The 19,607-nt window shown below is 40.8% G+C and overlaps 1 protein-coding gene across 1 annotated transcript in view; it reads right to left on the bottom strand.

Moving 5' to 3' along the window:
* The window catches only part of prkcea (protein kinase C, epsilon a), a 49,907-nt gene extending 33,138 nt beyond the window's left edge, over positions 1-16,769 (bottom strand). The window contains exon 1 of the mRNA XM_074664027.1: positions 15,611-16,769. Within this exon, the coding sequence (XP_074520128.1) occupies positions 15,611-15,955 (345 nt within the window). The 5' untranslated portion in view covers positions 15,956-16,769. The remainder of the gene's footprint in view (positions 1-15,610) is intronic.
* Between the last annotated feature and the right edge of the window lie 2,838 nt (positions 16,770-19,607).

A 19,607-nucleotide genomic window follows, 5' to 3' on the forward strand; every position in this document is an offset into this window, starting at 1 on the left:
ATGGACTCGGAGTGATTTCAAACAGAGTGGAGCAAACAGAGAGCAGCGGTATTGATTGAATGCTTAGCTCCTGAGGTGGCACCACGGCCAAAACTGTAGCTGTTCTCACGTTACAGCCACTCGACACTTCAGCTCTGAGCTGCCTTCATGCTGGATTTTCCTGCTTAACTCAATAAGAGGACAGTTCTACACACAGATATGGCTTTCCAAAGATGAAACTCCTGTACATATAGCTTAAAATTTAATTTTGTTTCAACATCTGCTTCATTTTTTAGACAGTCATTAGATAAAACACAGATCTTAAAAAAAATTACTGAAAAAGCAGTTTGGTTAAAATAATCTGTTAATAATTTTTGTGAACTATTAATGATTAAACTAAAACCAGCAAGGAAAGGGCATTTCAAGCATTTGTGCTACTCAAAAGTCACCAGGAACTATTCAATGTTTCTATACAAAGTCATCAGGAACTCTTTCTCAATTTAACTAAACAGTCAGCAGGAACTATTCAACGATTTGATCAAAAAGTCAACAGGAAAAATTAGACAATTAATCAAAAAGTCGACAGGAACAATCGTCAATTGAATGATTAGTCACCAGGAACTATTCATCAAATAATCATATAATCACCAGGAACTATTCATCAGTTCATTAAATAGTCACAAGGAACTATTTAATAACCAATGGAATACTCATGAGGAACTAGTCATCAATTATCGATTAGTCATTGGGAACTATTTATCCATCAATCTAATAGCCAACAGGAACTTTTCAACAATTGAATAAATAGTCACCAGGAACTGTTCAATGATTAATGGAATAGTCATCAGGAATAAGGATGGGTACCAAATTAGGTACTTTTATAGGTACTGATCGAATTCTGTCAAAAGTACCGGGTACTGATTCACGTAAAACCAAAAGGTACCATGTTTAGGTACCTAAATGCATCTTTGTGACTGTGAGGGAGTGGAAGAGTAGGCGATTTTCCATGCTGGACATGAACACAGCATTGCAAGGTTATATATTGAAGAATAAATATGTTAAATTGTAAAAAAAATAATATTTTATCATTTAACAAATTAATATTTCTTACCACATAAACACAAAAAGGTACCAAAAAGTGGTACCGTTGAGTACTGGTACCGGTTGCCAGGTATCGGGCATCTGTACTGTATCGTTTCAAATGTGAAAGGTACCCATCCCTAATCAGGAACTATTTAATGATCCATCAAATAGTTCCTTATGCTGGGTACTTTGCTCTCAGCCCAGAGTTGTTGTATACATGTGATGCTACTTGAACTGAGAAAAGCTTGCGTTTAACCTCAGCTCTCTTCTATTACGACAAAGAAGTTATTCTATCAACAGTTTGATGATCTACTGTCGCTGTAGTTTTCTCTGGTTCTGAAACTTAAATAACCAAGTCCTAACTGGAGCCTGCCTTTGATGGAAAGTAGTCACATGAACTAGCAGTCACCAGTCTGACTACCAACCACAGCCCTTCGCTCTCTGCTCCTCACATCCCCTCTGAAATCACCTGGATGTTAAAATATCAGAAGATCCAAAAGATCAGAAGATATCAAAAAGATCCAAACTCAATCTGAACATATGGGTGATTTTAATTTCTGACACTGATTTCATCCATGCGGACATCACTATGGTTACCATCCTGATACAGTGTAACCATGTATCCTAGCAACAGGCATAACTATGGGTGCAGTGCTGCTTTTTTGTAGCTTGAGAAATACTGTAACAGAATCTCTCATGGTGAGGATGAAGGGATGGATGTGGATTCATTCTGGTGGCTTCAGAGGAGTAATTTCCTCCTAACTGCGCTGAAAAAGAAACAAACTGAGCCCAAATTTTTGTGCACCTTGCACCTCTGTGTTTCACACTACTCTGTTTCACACTATCACCTGATCACTATACATTATGTCTTATTTAAAGGATGAAACCTGTAGGAAGTCTGTTATTCTGATATTAAAGACAGAATCAAAAGATGTAAAGATGAATGTAAAAGCGATACTTATCAGTGGTAAAGGTTTTAATGAAATAACTGTGGGGGGAGGGATTATCAAGGACAAAGGTTGGGAATCACTGGCTTAAGCTATTTATCGAACATCTGAGCAGTAGATTTCTTTACTAATGCTATAGTTTTATCATTTTTTTCAGCTGAGATAATCACATTTGCTTTGACATTGGGGTTAATCCATAACTCTGCCTCTGTTAAACGGATAGTCATGTGACTTAGATTTAACCTGCTGTGTACCGACTACACTGAGGCTCCCTGCCCTGACGGCTAAAGGTGGGAGGAGAGCGAGAGAGCCAGGGAATCTAGTTCGCCTCATTAATCTTGTTAGTCCAATTAAGATACCAATACAGCCAAGGAGACGGATAACTTCACAAACCCCCTTCTCTCTCTTTCTAACACACACACACAAGCAGGAAACCAAGCGTCGATGTGTGTGTGTGTGTGTGGAAGTTCTGTAACTGTCTGGAGGTTTTAAAGAGGACTTCAGAGAGGGGTTAGCATTAAACACACATACAAGCTTAACTCTCCTCCTGTGTTCATACAAACAGGCTCCAAATACACACGCCACTCATGGAATAAAAACACCACACATACACAGACCATATGCAGCGCCACAGAGAGGCACTCAACCAAGCAGACAGGGCACTCAAAGCTTGCATTATATCAATACTGTGGAGCTAACCCCCTCCCACTCGCCGTCCATCTAGCTTGCTATCTCCGTCCAACCAGACAGCTCTGTGTGTCTCTCTCAGGAGCGTTTAGTCTCAGTGACAGCCTCCCACATCCATCTGTCAAATAACAAATTTCGGCTTCAAGAGAGCTAGGCCGCGTTCACACAATGCCATGCCTGTGTGTCAGCGTGTGTGTGTTTGTCCCTCTTTCTAACAGTCAGCAGCTCAAGCGTGTCGGCCTGAACACACTCACACATGCACACAGGAGGCCCATGCTGAGTGAGACAGCATGAGAGTCATGCATCTTTAATGTAACATCACAGACGGCTAATAATGTAAGAGGAGCTGAGCCGGGCGGTGGGGGAGATGAAAAGGGAGGACTGGGAGATTCAACAAAGCCCGTCCCTAACCTATTCAACGAGGGACAGGTCCACATGTCAAAGAGGAAAATTAGATTTGGAGGAACGGACATCCCCGATTAAAACCATCCTCTCTGCTCTGCTCAGTCATCTTCAAGCTCACAAACAGTTTAGACGAGTGTGTGATATCCAGATGGACTGGCAGACGGCCTGATGAGCTGCCTCTGAAGACCGGACAGTCAGAGCAGTTGGATCTCTCTAAATGAAAACCCACTTCATAGAGACTCCAGCAGAAGAAGGAAGCCCTGTACAGACCGTATTTGTACTTCTTACATTTTCCTTTACGTGCAGATGAGATCATATGTTTTTGAGAAATCAAAAAACTTCTTAGTTAGCTTTAAGTCTGGCATTTTACAGATACAGAAACTGACACGAGAGACTCTGGATTGGCATGTTTACCTGACCAAATGGATGGCTCCTGGTAAAAGCTAATGTTAAAATGTTGAAATGCTCTACTACCAGGATGTAAACAAGCACAAATTACAGAAGGGTATCATAATAAAAGTTTCACTGACCTGTCACAGGAGCACTGTATTCCTGCTGATATGTTTTTAAAATGAAAGGATGTGCTTTTACATTTAATTTGATGGTTCCAGCAACTGTTAATTTACTTTCAGCTCTCTGTCATTAACGCTTGTTAACCCCCAAGCTTGCCACTAAATGCCTGTCTCACAGCCCCATGATGCAATTAGTTGGATTAGTTTATCAAGAGAAAGATTCACCGCTAAGTGAACTGGGCAAAATGCATTGCCGAGTGCAGACATTAAAAAGAAAAGAAGAAAATGAAAAAATCAGACATCAGAGGTATCTTTGTCTGAAACAACATCTGTAAAATGAGCCAAATTTTGATCAAATATAGAACAAAGGACAGGACAACAAACAGATGTTTCCATCTCTGTGTGCTGCACCTTAAGTTGTTCAAATATTATTATAGATCTACCGAACTAGACACACTCCTCAGGTGAGAAGCACAACAGGGCAGGATGTTTCACCTGCTGTCCCTGAAGCCTGAAATATCCACACACATTTAAGACCCTCACACTCAGACACACACACTAAAGAGAGAACTGATTCAGCATCAATAAGTAGAGCAACGTGCTTATGACTGTGTGCTTTGTACATGCGTGTGTGTATGTGCGTGCATGCGTGCGTGCGTGCGTGTGCGTGTGTGTGTGTGTGTGTGTGTGTGTGTGTGTGTGTGCATGACTGAGAATTATCAGGGTGGCAACAGCAGATCTTAAATCTAGTCTGTCCTACTTAACCGGCCGGTCAACAAGGGGTGGAGCCTGTGATGTCATTAAACTTAGGATGTGGAGGGAATGGCGTCTGAAAGGACAGAGTGTGTGTATGTGACTGTTTATAATTTCATTATTACAATTCAATGATAGATAGATAGATAGATAGATAGATAGATAGATAGATAGATAGATAGATAGATAGATAGATAGATAGATAGATAGATAGATAGATAGATAGATAGATATTGCAGAAATCTAAAAGTTGGGAGACACTTTAACGCTGGTTAGCTAGCTCTATAGCATCACAGCTAAGAAGGCAACAAGTTTATGGATTCAATTCAAAAGAGTCATGAAAATGTTCTTTCTATATCATTTTTAACTTGACAAAGATGGGAGGTTTATAGAGGAATACCAAAAGTCACGATGGTCATGAAAGTCAGACTTTGGTCTTTTGCTCTCATCTTTAATTTTGGCAGAGTGAATTTCAGTGTAAAAGTAAAAAAATACATTTATACATTTTAAGTTCATAAGGAATGATGTACGATAAATTTAAATAGAGTAAGTTTAAAATGTGCATACAAATATATTCTTTAAGCATTAATAAAAAAGTTTAAACACCTTTTTTAGAGAATATATTTAAATTCTAGCCTTGATATCCTTCAGCCTTGAATCCTGGCAGCTGCTCGCATGAGCAACTGCCTGTTGTGTGTGTGTTTGTGTGTGCATGTCAAGTGTCAAACGGTGCACGGATGACATCTGACGTGGTCCGTGTCCCTGTTAGGAAGCGTCACACTGTGTGGTCATCTCGTCTCAGACTCCAGAAGCCTCACAGCTCACAGCCTCCTGCCTTATACGTTTACATGTACACAGAGCTCTTTTCTGCACCTCACCTGCTGCTCTGCCCACGTCACCACTATCATTCTTTAATACACAGAATCTGACAGTCTGTCTGTCCATGCATTTTGGTGTCCTTTCACGTCCTACATCTGCATTTACAAAGATGAGATGAGGGATGCTTGCTGTAGGCTGATGTGAAGTGTGTCTTTTATGTGCTCCTGATGCCTCCAGTAAAAACTCATTATATTGTGACAGATGGTGGAGAGGGCGTTGTTTTGTCAGAGAGAATTTGGTTTGCAGGATAGAGATGATCTGGTTAACCTGCTTTATTGTATTGAAAATATTTCAAGGTGGCTGCACATGAAAACTTAACCAATACAAGCTTCAGTGCCATCTTGTCATGTTTTTTTTACTCGTTCAGTATTACAGAAGTGGATACGTAGATCAGTTTGAAAATTTGCCACATTCCTGCTTTGGTGTAAGAACGATTACAACATCTCATATTGTTGCAAAAGTGCAAAGTAATGTTTATACCCTGTTGCAACAGCTTTTTGCATTTCTCAGCAACTCACACACTATAGTCACCACAGGAATGTACAGACACAGTTTTGTTTACAGTAGGATGTGGCTCACCTCTATTTAAAGGAATAGAAATTTTCCTTAAAAAACTTTACACAACAGCTAACCTGCACCATGCCTTCATTATTCCAGCATGTACAGTGAGTAACAGCAGGGTTTGAATTGATATTCTAGCTTACATGGAGGGTAAATGCTGCTCCAAACTGTGTACACAGTTTTCAGGTTTGTGGTTTGAATGTTTGTTCTGAAAGTAGCTCCAGTCTAGACTGCCGCTGATTCTTACCGGGGACTGTTTTTAAATCATCTCACCATGGCTGACACTTCACTTTTGAATAATCGTGATGTGGGCTTCTGAATTAAACGTGCTGAAACCTGAAATCAAAATCAAGCAGCAAACAAAAATAAAGCCTGTGTGAGGGAAAACTTCAGATCAAAATAGGAAACTCTTCCCAAAGGACATGTCCAAAATATAAAAACTGTTATATCTTGGTTCATGATACCGTCTTGGGTAGCACCAATCCATCTGTTTTTGATGAGTCTCAGTTTCACAGTAAATAGTTTGAGACCTCAGTTTGAGACCTCAGTTTGAGACGCACAGAGAAAACCACTGAGTGTTAAAGACCTTTATAAAAAAAAATCCTCCACTGGCTTTACAGAGCTTGCAACCAGGCTCAACCAGGCTCTTCAAGCCACTTTATTCAAGCCACCTACCCTCACTTTCCTAACCATCCACCCTGCTCACTGATTGACTTTGAGTCCTGTTTCCACAAAGCAGTCCGGTTGAGATCAGTATGGTTTGAGCCTGGTCCTGTTTGCGTTTCCACAGCCAACCGTGCCCCATCGTGGTAGGCGGTGTGTAAGCCTGATGACAATACCTGCATCTGTTAAATAATAGCATGACGCTATAGCAGCACAACACAGTGTGATCACGTCCGGACCGGGTCCGGTCTGTGTTCTTAAGTGGTGGTGTTATTAATATGTCAACCTAAGGATTTGAGGTTTAATCTTGACAACAGAATAGTTAGACGGGATGACCATCCACCCAGAAAGCAATTAGATGTCCTCAAACCCCCCTTTTTAAATTTGATTACGTTGCACATGCCAATTATTGAGACCAACTGTGCTGAAAACTCAGTAAAAAATTGAAAAAGAAAAAAAAAAAAAAAATTATGGATGCACGATATTGGATTTTTGCCGATATCCGATATGCCGACACATCGAAACCCCTTTTGGCCGATACTGATACTGATACTGATAATCACTTGTTTGTTTTTTTCACTGTAAAGAAAGCTAAGTCTATCCTGTACTGGAATTTATATGTTACTCTTATTGTGACGGTCTTATTTGTTTAAGAAACACACATAAAACAAGACAAAAAACATTTGATTTTACCATAAATAAGAAATGTATTATTTTTCAAACTCAAGACATTCAGTATTGAAATACAGAAAAATAATTTCTTTAGATCACATGAACTTTAAATGTACAATGCATTTTTAAACATAACCAAGTTGCATTTGATTATTTTAGAGCTACTGTAACAACCTGGTGACAGACACAGAGCTCTGCAGTGCAAATAAATGAAGTGCTACATTTTATTTAAGGAGCTCATTTTTCAGATGGATAATAATAATAATCCTAACTGAATAGCACCTTATCGGCTGTGCATATCGGCAGAAATTTTCATATCTGCCGATACCGATAAACGTGTTTTTAAGCTTTTATCAGCCGATACAGATATTGTGCCGATAATATCGTGCATACCTAAAATAAATAAATGTAGGCTCTTTCAGAGATGGAAATAACTTTCACTACACCTGTTTATTGTGGGTTTTCTTTGAAGGTTAGCTCGATTGTTTCTGATGCAAAAGAACGCGGGCCAGTTTTTGAATCATAGACGAGAAACAGAAACTACATTTCCTTGCATATAATCCAGTAGATTCAATCCTAATCTTGATTTAAAAACCATAAACCCTGGAAGAATCTACCTTTGGATCCCTGTATGAAACTTTTCAAAGTTTTTTAATGTGGACCCCTCCCTCCCTCCATCCATCTCTCTCTGATGTTTCTGTGGGTGAGAGGCTGTCACCAAGGGGACGGGCTGTCATTGTCACCATGGGGATGGGGCTCTGCAGAGCATCTCAATTACTGGGTAGGACAATTAATAAGCATCAAAGCCTGGTTAATATTTCACCAGCAGCACAGAGCAGCAACCTGGCCCATGGCGCCCGCCGGGTCCACAGGAGACGTACCGCGGGGAGGTGGTGGGAGACCAAAGGGAACAGAGAGCAGAGGGGATGGGAATAACAGCGCTGAGATGAGAGAGGATTAAGAGATGAGATGAAATGAGTGAGCTGGCAGAAGGGAGGAGAAAGTGGTGATGACAAAGCTGAGCACGAGGCCTCAGCGACACTTCACTTCTCAAACATCTCCTTCTTTTATAATACAGAACACAGACTGTTGAAACTACAGACTCAGGCGTAGCTCTGAATACAAAACTAAACAACCAATCATCTACTTTACTTTATTCACCCCTGTTTCACATCCTCCCTCCATCACTGAGGAGTGAATGATCATCACAGCATCAGGAGGAAGCACATGAAGAGGAGTGTAAAGTACACGAGCTCGACAGGAAGAGGAAGATGATGGGTAAATGAACAGAGGAGGGGAGGGGGAGTGGAATGCAGAGTAGGAGAAGGGAGGATGTGGGAGAAAAAGGGGGAGAGGGGCGTGGTGAGTAATGGATGAATGAAGGGAGAAGGACGGAGGGGCAGGAGGGAGGGAGCGTGTCGCTGTGAGGCAGATGTATTGACGAGCCGGCTGGCTGATCGATGGGATGAGGTCGATCAGCAGTGATCCATATGCTCTGACCTTACTGTGGACGGCTGAGGGACAAGCTGTGAGTGTGTGTGTGTGTGAGAGAGAGTGTGTGTCAGCTTGTTTGTGTTCCAATGTATACTGATAAAATTACATAACTATATATCAATAATTAAAGCCCTACTAGAGAACCTATAGGATGGTTTGACACCCTTCGGTTTGATAATCACGCATTATTAGAGGTGAGAACACTCAGCTCATGAAAACGAAGCCTCTATTTCTTTTTCAGCTTCATGTTCTGTCCCAATGAGGAGGCTTTTGGATAGTAGAGAGATGTGAGCGCCAACATTGGCATCAGATTCTGACAAAACTATTACAGAGCATGCAGGTGCCAAACTGAACTTGTTATGCAGAGTACATACTCCAACTGTTTTGATCCACTGCGCTTTTAAAGTTAACTTTTAATGTGATACAACAATAACGCCTCAAACTGACTCCCTACAAATCCCCCTGCTTGTCACTTCCATTTCATATCTGTGGGTGATGGGCTTAATTTACCATCAGAGTTCGTCTGTTTCCTGATTTGAAGTCAGGGAAGTCTTTTCCTGGATAAAACCAGCACTGGCTCAATCCTAATCTCAGTTTAGATGCTGTAAAATGTTGGTTCTTCGTCCCAATTCCATCCTTTATTCATGGGCTATGTCTTACCTAATGATGCACCACTCTAACTTTTCTGGCCCCAATATGGATACCTGGGCTTTGGGTATCCACGGATACCCATACCAATTTGATACCAGTGTTAAACAATAATCTGCATGCCCTACTGTGGGATCAGACTGGTAATGTTTTGAGTAAAAGGCAAAATATGAGTAAATTGAATTACAGAAGTTAATATTTATTTAAACTCTAAGATATTTAAATGTTTACCAGCAGTATGGTCAAAAAATGCTTCAAAATGTACAGAAATAACCTTTTAGTTGTAAACGTTTGTACCCTGTAGACTGGTTATGCAGCAAAAAAACAAAGAAAGAGTACCAAAGGTAACATTACAAATAAAAAAAAAAAAGAGAGTGCCTGGATCTGCACCATGGATCAGACCCTTCCCACCAATATGTGATCAAGCTTTGACCGGTTGGATTGGGATGATACCAGGATCATCCCTAGACTTTGCCCTTCTTTCCTTACGTGTCAGCACTCACTGAGGGCTTTGACACCAACACTGCTCTGTGCTGGTTCTGGTTCCCAAACCAAATTACAAACCAGTCAGCATGTTTAGACCAGAAAAAGAAGAAAACTGTTTCAGAACCTGAAAAGTTGGTTCTAGCTCATAACCCGACATCATCGGTGGGTGTGTCATGTTCTGTGTTCACAAAATGAGCAGGAAGTCAAGAAGCGTGCAGTAGGATCAAACAATCCGGACAAAATTTCATATCTTATATCAATGCCAGATATCTTGGTTTGATTCGATACAGTATGAATATAAGTTCAGGAAAAACAGTTTTTTTTCTGAAAAGTAAAAACACTGTAATACAAAGGGATGTGGAAAGTGTAGTTTTCTTGATTCAAACGCACTGTCAGACTTTAACATTGACATAAAGTCACCAATAACCAGGCGACTGCCTGAGCTGTACATGCAGAGCAAGTGATGAAAATCTGTACAACTGAATCAATTATTGTGGGATCTGAAGTTTTCATATATATATTTAGATACAATAATGTATCTACCAGCCCTAGCATTCAGTGGCTGAGTGTGGAGGTGAAATATTTGATGGCAAGTTGGGCATACCCAGTATTGTGTCATCAACCCCAACCAGGAGCAAAACTGAACATTTCCAATGAAATCCTTTTATACATTTAAGTTTTTCTTTATGTTCAAAGAATTTTATTTATTCTGTCATCTTTGTTTTATTGATGTGGCTTTTGTTTACATTTTGTAACAAGGAGGCAAAGAACGTATTTGTCCTACAGCAAATATCTGCTGTCCCTTTTATTCAGTTGTATTTTTAAAAAAAAGGTGCTGAAAAGGCCGTTAGCTTCCGCCTGAAAAACACCCTTCCACTTTTGTTCCGCTTAAACTAATATAAACGCAGGCTTGTTCACTGGAGAGCATCATATTTTTGAGAAACGAGAGTGGAACTGGTTCCAGAACTGTGCTGGTGTGAAAGCCCTCATTGAGGCAGCTATCGGGACATCTGTATGATATGTGTTAAACAAGTCATCTAGATCTGCATTGCTAAGCAGTTCAGTTCAGTATGAAACTGTACCGTTTAGTTGAGTTTCCACTCTCAAACATGGGCAAAGGTACCAAAATAACCAATCTGTACCATTCTGCTGTTTTTGCACCTGGTAACCTGTTTGGTTCCCAAGTGACCTCATGTTTCTGGAGCACGCAGCAGCAGTTTAACAACCAAAGTACACTGTCTCTGCTCGGTCAGGGCATCAGATCTGAAAGGTTTCAATTTGTTGCATTACAACTGCTCTCAGCTTCATCACATCAAATACACAACACTTCCATTCCTACCAAATGGTGGAGCAACCATGCATCAATTTGCACAGAGCAGGTCAAGCGGGACAGGACGTGGTGCACTGAAACCACATCACAACATCTGGTGACTTTCAAAATAAAGCAAACCGGGTCAAAACCAGATCAAATTTAGCTTGACTCCAGCTTGAGCAAGGCCAGGAGTCAACAGGTTTGAGGTTTTACAGCCCAACATGAATGAGGGGAGGATCATCATTGGGGTGGGAAGTGCGAAAGGCCTCGGTCTGTGTCTCCAGCTGTCTCGTGGTCCTGTTTCACAGCCGGTGTGAGCTGAGGGATGGAAGAGCAAGCTGTCAAAAGGCAAAAGATTGGAGGCAGACGGACACAGATTTTGTTTGCCTCAAGCGTTAGGCGTTAAAATTAAGCTCATGGAAGTGATTTATCTTCTTTCTGATGGCTTTGCTCATCCTATAGATCAGAAAGATTCACATATCAGTGCAAGCCTTTTTCATCATGCGAAAAAGATTTACTAATATGAATGCCCTTCTTTTTCATAAGTACACTGAAAGAATGCAGCTAAACATTCTCTGTTTAGCTTTATCATCATGGTTTATGCTGGGATAGAAAGAGAAATTATGACTGTAATTATTCAAAAGAATCCCAAGATAATGATCAGCAGGGAAGTTAACCTACTTACATGCAGCTCGCATGTTCTCAGCCCCTGAATGCCTGAGCTCCAATCACTTCCATCAGACCTTTACTCAACGTAAAGCAAGACCAGGCAAAAACAGAGTCAAAGTGGAAAAACATCACATGTCAAACTGGAGATGGACCTGAAACAAACAGCTCTTTATCCTCTGTACATACGGATCTGCATGTTACAGTCTCACATCACAGCCACAACACAAATCTAATTATCTGATAAGGCACCAAAACAAATGTGGAGGGGGACGTCAGTTGATCTGACTGCTGGTTACAGTTGGCTCACAGCGAAAGGAAAGCCTGTTGGAAACACTGGGACAGCTTTTACATTATCCGAGCCGTGATTCCACTGAGGGGAGAAAAGAACAGGGCACTTAATATTTCTCTTCCAGTCCAAAGAGGCAGGAGGTATGTCAGGAATTGAGGAAGGATGATTACAGACCGGACCTGAGATGCCCAAGTCAGATCTAATGCAAGTCCCAACAGATCTTGTGTAACTGATCGAGAGGAAAGCTGCAGGACTGTAATATGAGAAATCCCCTGAATGAGCTTTGAAATAGCTGTAAAGAAGTGAGGGATGACCACATTAGTGAGAGTCAGGGACTACGATGCTGACCGAGAGCTGACCGAGAGCTGACCAGAGATACACACAGAGGTTAGGGATGCTCAAAGTAAATCATTTGCATAATCAGGGTATATGCTAATATCCTGAGGATAAATTCAATACCTTTTTAAGACTTTTTAAAAAATCTTTCAAAAAGTCTTAAGACCTTATCATGACTTTAAGCTGTTGTTAGCAACTGATCTTCGACAGTTGTAGTTTGCATTTTAACATAAATTAGGTAAACTGAGAAGGAATAAAGCTTGAAAGAATAAATGAAACTAAAGGCAGGTTAACTGACATTAACATTCTCACAAAAAGTAACAGTGGTTATTTAAGGCCAACTTGCAGAAAAAAAAAACAAACAAGAATTTTATTTCATCATTGTCAAAATTTAGGACATGTGCTTAAGATGGTGTGATTTGCTTTCTATCAGCGTTACATACTGACGTCTACTAAACTACTCTACAAACAGAGTTTGTCGTCACATTAGCCTACGGATATGTTGGGCTGCTAGCACTACATTTAGCCCACGCCTCACAAAATTACAACTTTGCTTGTTGTCACTTCTCAAACAACAGCGCTACATAACTGTATTGATAAATACCTTATCTCATCGCGTTGTATCCAGTAAAAAGGTGATTTTAACAAAGGAAATTTGTTCCAAAACAACCGAGATCAGGGGAAGCTTTCTCCAAATCGTAAGAATCCAAGATCTCAGGTCCTCAAAAGTCTGAGAAATTTTCTAGGGAGGCTTGAAAACTCTTATCATCTAGAGTGAAATATTTCGAGATGCTAAAGCTTTTTCAAGATCCTCACGCTGGACTGTGATGAGTTTGACGAGCAGAATGATCGTCCAATCACCAGGTGTGGTTATTTTTGAAGGTTCAGACCCTGAAAACATTTTCCAACCAGATGGACTTTTTCCATGGCAGATATTTGGAATAGGGATGCACGATATTATCGGCACAATATCGGTATCGGCTGATAAAAGCTTAAAAACCTGTTTATCGGTATCGGCAGATATGAAAATTTCTGCCGATATGCACAGCTGACAAGGTGCTATTCAGTTAGGATTATTATTATTTTCCATCTGAAAAATAAGCTCCTTAAATAAAATGTAGCACTTCATTTATTTTCACTGCAGAGCTCTGTGTCTGTCACCAGGTTGTTACAGCAGCTCTAAAATAATCAAATGCAACTTGGTTATGTTTAAAAATGCATTGTACATTTAAAGTTCATGTGATCTAAAGAAATTATTTTCTGTATTTCAATACTGAATGTCTTGCGTTTGAAAAAATAATACACGTCTTATTTATGGTAAAATCAAATGTTTTTTGTCTTGTTTTATGTGTGTTTCTTAAACAAATAAGACCGTTACAACAAGAGTAACATATAAATTCCAGTACAGGATAGACTTATCTTTCTTTACAGTGAAAAAAACAAACAAACTTGTGATTATCGGTATCGGCCAAAAGGGGTTTCGATATATCGGCATATCGGATATCGGCAAAAATCCAATATCTTGCATCCCTAATTTGGAACTGTCTGTCTTTGGAGTCAAAGCTTGAACACCAATAAAATCTAATACCTCATAACATTAGGGTTAAGACTTTTTAATACTTTTTAAGGGCTTTAATTTCCCCACAACTGATTTATCAACTTTTAATACTTTTTAAGACCCAGTGGACACCCTGATAATATTGATATCAGCAGTGAAAATTTAGGCCCGATAGAGTGACGTGTTCTGAAGTTTTGCACGTGATTCAAGGAGGAGCAAAGCCGCACTCTTTTTAATGCTTCAAACTAAATCCTGCATCTAAAGAACCATCACCCTGAACAGAACAAAGAGTTCCAGGAAGAGACAGAACAAAAATGTCAGACGTAAACCTGTCAGCAGCCTACGAAAGCTACCAAATATGGAAGCAGCCGCCCAAAGGTCAAGGAGCTTCACAAAAAAAATCAATGAATTTATTGATAACCAGCCTTTAGGGTTTTTGGTGGAAGATGAGAGCTTCCGTAAGCTAACGATGCACTTTTATCGTTATCTTACGGGATGCATTTGAAACATAAGCGTATCAGATGTCAGCAAAATTCAGATCATGCAATAGAAGCGCTAAGACATTCACACAGCAGATGTGTGCGACTTAAACCCATGGTGGCAGGACCGAGAGGATAAGGACGTTCTGCTCCTCTACCCATCGGTTCAGACACTAGAAGAGAACAGCTCAGATCACAGGTGGAGTGAGACGGTTCTTGAAAGAGGGAGACCAATCTAGAGAATGAATCCTCCCTGTGACGAGGATAAAATATGCATAGATGTTTTTCTCTTTTTGTTGTAGTGTGTATCATGAAACGCTTTGATCAGTCAGAAGCATCCTCATTGAACTGATAAACTCAGAGAAGAATCTTTATCATCGCTGTGCGCTGTCGACAAATTCATGAGCAGAGCCCGGCTGTCATGCTCTGCTACATGTGCTGCAGAAAGCACTGAGAGGATTATAAATTATGGAATCAGAGCACACTCTATTTAATAAATTGCACGATAACACCTTTTACAGATCACCTTAAGCATTCTTTTCTTTCCTGTAAGATCTGTAAGATGAAGTTTGGATATCAGAGAGCATTTATGCAGATGTGATCAGTTATCAGCTGAAGGATGAGCTGATCAGGTAATAGAAGAGGAGAGGAAGCACAGGGAATCTTGGATATCTGTGACAGTCTCGTGTGCAGATAATATCAGCCGACTGACTTATGAGTCTGGCTTCTGACTCAGAAGAGAAACAAGAGGACGCCACTGAGCTGCCCAGAGGTGCGCTTGGTCATGCCGGGAAGTGCTGCTGAAACACGTCCTGCTTGTGGATATATATGTTGAAAAAGAATTTGGGTTGAACACTCAGCAAAATGAAAGTATACTGTGGCTTTGGGAAGCTGGAGGAGAACATAACATGGGCCACTTCCAATGTACACTGTGCATTTTCTGCCCAGCTCCTGAAAGGAACCACAAGTACAGCATGCACATCATAAAGAAAAGAAACAGGAGGGCTGAAGCAGAGACTGTATGTTTCAGAAAGAGGGGCCTGTTTGCTGAAGCGCCTGGGAGCTCTTATCAAACTGGATCTCACATGCACAAGCACATGTTGCAAATTCATCTACATGCAAACCTGCCCTGTTCAGGAGCTCAGGGCCTCTGTGGGTGTTACACACACTCTGTAAGGGTCTCAGAGGAAACACATACCCAGTCTTCATAGTGTCTGGTCCCATTCTGCAGCAGGTCCTCCAGCTGGATGGTGCAGTTGGCTACAAAGTCATCGTATCCGATGGGTGCATCATGGAACACAGAAAGCTCCAGACTCCTTCCTTCGCGAACCTCAGTGCAGAACTCCTGGTGCCAGGCAGGGCTGTTGGTCTTGGTCCGAGTGGCGGTCTGGCCAAGCCGGGTCTGGTCCAGATTCAGGGCTAAGTAGGGGTCCAGCAGGAAAGATCCACTCTTCCCCACAGCATGACGCAGAGCCCAAGGGGTGGGCTTCAGATCCACCGCCTCACACACTCGCACCTTCAACAGGCCGCTGAACACAGGCATGGCTGCAGAGTCCTGGTGTGTGTGTGTGTGCGTGCAAGGATGAGTGTAAGTGTGTGTGTTTAGGCTTGTCTGCCTGTTCCTGCCCCTGTACACAGAGCGTTTCCTTCCAATAAGCGGGGTCACTACACAGTCCTGCTACATCCCATAATGCAGCTGGCTCCTTGGACTATCATTCTTGTACAGCCATATCTGAACAAACACACTACACACACACTCTACACACACACACGTTATCAATAGAGCTGATGGATCCTTAATGGATTGAAAAACGCAGACTCACACCCTTCAGAGGACGCTGGCTGGCTGGCTGGACGCTCTCCCACCCGAGCGTCTGCCTGTTTGTTTACGGTCTCAGTCTCGTGCGCCAGACCAGATTCCCTTTTTGGCGGAAACGGGCCGGGATCAAACGGCTGTGAGGTGAGGGGAAAGCGGGCTAAAAGGCTCCGACGGGGTTTGTGGGAAGCCCCGGAGCCTCCCCACGGTCCTTGTGTGTCCCTCCCGGGTCAGGGTGGGAGAGAGCGCGAGCAGCCGCGCCTAGCCATCCGGGATTGGTGCTCCGTTTCCAGCCCCTTGCTCGCTCTTCTCCGGGATTAATCTCCTTGCTTCGACCTCACGGTAACGCGATATTTGCGCGTCCTCTCGGTGAGCAATGCCTTTTTGCTCCCCCTATGCAGTGTTTCTCGGGCTCACGAGCTTTCCAAATACATCACGGTGCTCCGCTCCCGTTCGTTTTTTTCTCTTTTCGGTCCTTGCGCGCGCCCCCCGTTTCCCGTCCCCTCTCTCCTCAATCTGTGAGTGAGCGCGAGCTGCAGGAAATGCGCAAAACGCGTCACCCGCGCTGCCGGGCTCGAGTGCCGGATGAGAGAGAGAGAGAGAGAGAGAGAGTGTGTGTGTGTGTGTGTGTGTGTGTGTGTGTGTGTGTGTGTGTGTGTGTGTGTGTGTGTGTGTGTGTGTGTGTGTGTATGTGAGCGTGCGCGTGCGCGTGCAAATGGAAGAGGTGCTTTTCTGTGCGCGTGAGAAGAAGAGGGGGATGGAATTCACCCGCAGGCACGGAGTGTGTGCGTGGGTGCGCGCGCGTGTGTCATGGCCAGACAGCCAATGGAGCCAGTCAATCATCCAGTCCTTATGCATGGTCACAGACAGCCGCCACACACACACACACACACACACGTTCCTTGAGTAATAGCTTAATATAACGGAAGAGTGCTGCTTTTTTTGGAGTGTTTATTTCTGACACCTGTTAAAACATTTTGTATGACCTATAACTGTAGGTCACTCTCTCTTATACATATAGGCCTGTCCTCGTGTTACTATTAAAACTTTAGAGTCTACACCTGTTTATAGACTGACTGTGTGTGCTTCTTAATGAATTCATACAACTTCCATACACACATTTATCACAGTCACACTGATGAACTTCACTGTAATGATGGTGCTTCAGTAATAAAGAGACATTTATGTTTCATTAAATCTGTGCATTGTGTCACTGAGTACATTCATATGTTTATTAACAGTTAGTTAACTCTAGCTAACTTTTAGTTTTGGTAAAAAATAAATAAACGATCAATCATCTGGCATTATGTCTTTGTACACTTCCAGGTACAATCACTGAACACTACTTTAAATTAAGCTTAAAATGTACATTCACTCTGCATTCATTCTCCTTTTTTTAACTACCATTGTATTTTAGCCCTGCTCTTTTATTTTACCTTTACAAGTTTAATGTTTGGTTTAAGGTTTAAGAGCTAAATTAATCAACCAAGCAGAATGTAGCCAGTGTTTTTACATGAAGACACCTTAATACAGGTTTAAATTGAGCCTCCTTAAATAACTGTCAGTTAGTTTAATTTCCGACTCTGTCAGCTTATATTTATAAAAGAAGCTCAGACAAACACACACAAAAGGTTTGGAACTCAGTGGAAATGCCAAAACAAATCTAGGGTCTTATCAGCAGATCAGCAAGATTTAATTTCTGTATATTTTTTTTATTCTTATAAACTTTTGCTTAAATTGAATAAAAAGGGAAATATATGCAGGCTTTATTAAGAAGCATGATGATTCAATGTCTACCTGTTGGGAAGCTGCGCCACCTGCTGGCCAGCATGGCGTGTCGGCGCTCTGTCGACGCTACGCGGATGTGATGTCATGGAACGCGATGTTCAAGCACTCCTCGGATATCGGAGTTTTAGTTCTAAGCAAGTGGATTTCTGAGGCGGTGAAGATTTGCGTTTAAATTATTCTCAGAAAAAAAACAGCGAAGTGATTTCAAGATTTAAGTTATTTACCAAGGGTAGGAGTGCAATTTATTTTAATATTATTATTATTGTGATTATTATTAGTTGTAGTGGTAGGAGTAGTAGTAGTATAGTAGTAGTGAGTACAAATCAAAACAAGTTTGATTCAATAAAAGAAATCACAGGCAGTGGCTTTCGTCAGTGTAAATTATATTTTCCGATTTGTATTACATGTGTATTCATGTTAGAGCTGTTAGTTGTGAAAAAATAGTTGTGCTTTATTTCAAACTAAACTGCACTTCTTTTACTCCAGCAAAACACTGGGGTCTGGAGAAGCTTTATAGGATATCTTTATAAACACAATCAGAAGAGATGTCTTTTAAGTAGCCTTCAAGGTTAAGAACTAAATAGTTTGATAGTTCAAAGGTCCAACTAGGGACAAGAGTTGGAAACTAACATTTTTTATGAACTCTCTGTGCAGCACATCAGATTTAAACCTTGTTATGAAACTATGTTTAACTGCATCGTCCCGATCAAATAATTTTTAAGTGTAATCTGAGAAAACAAGGGTCTGCAGTGTTTACTTTGACCGCTAGATGGTGCCACTCAGCCTCCAAAATAATATGTTTTAAAGATTGAACTGTCTCCCTGTGGTCACCACTACTGGTGACAGAGAAAAAGAGGTATTTGTTCATCTTATGGACTTTTATAGTTTAGTGTTAAAGGAAGTCTGAGAGCTGGCCCAAATAATAATAATAGTTATGGTTTAAATAACTGAAACATAAATAATGGCATCACTTTAACGATCCAGTTAACATGGAGATAACTAAGTTCAGTTTTATTTACCATGGTGTAATGTGTGACTGTCTTCTGTCGAATGAGAAAATGTATTCTTTTTTTTCACTTAAACAGTATGTTATCATTATAGGTTGCATCTATTTTACTAACCTAAATCAAAAAGTACAGAGGCTCAGAAGGGCTGCTATAATCCATTTTTATGCAGTTCTCATGAGATCACGCATAATGATTTATAAAAGCTACAAATATTTAATCCACTTTGGAAGAATTTGCACTTGAGAAAATGTATGAAATACTCTGAGGTATTGTTAGAACAAGTTCAACAATTTGACATTATAGCAGCTCAATCACTTTAAGTTGCCAATAATTAATAATTTCTACCCTGTTTACTTTTATTATTTCAAATTATGCTTTGAACAAATACTTTTGATACATTTCGAATCTCCTTGTATTTTGCTGATTCATTTGGTTAAAACAGAATAAAATATTGAGGTCATTGAAGAAAGATGGGCACAACAAAAATAATAAGTTAAATAGTTTTATTTTTACAAAATATCAAAACATTTTTCATGAAATTCAACAAAGTACAAAATCACAGTTTATACAGAGAACTCTGTGGA

Source organism: Halichoeres trimaculatus, unplaced genomic scaffold (genome assembly GCF_033239565.1).
Source record: "Halichoeres trimaculatus isolate MK-OKI-2021-1 unplaced genomic scaffold, fHalTri1.1 fHalTri1_scaffold_23, whole genome shotgun sequence".
NCBI lineage: Eukaryota > Metazoa > Chordata > Actinopteri > Labriformes > Labridae > Halichoeres > Halichoeres trimaculatus.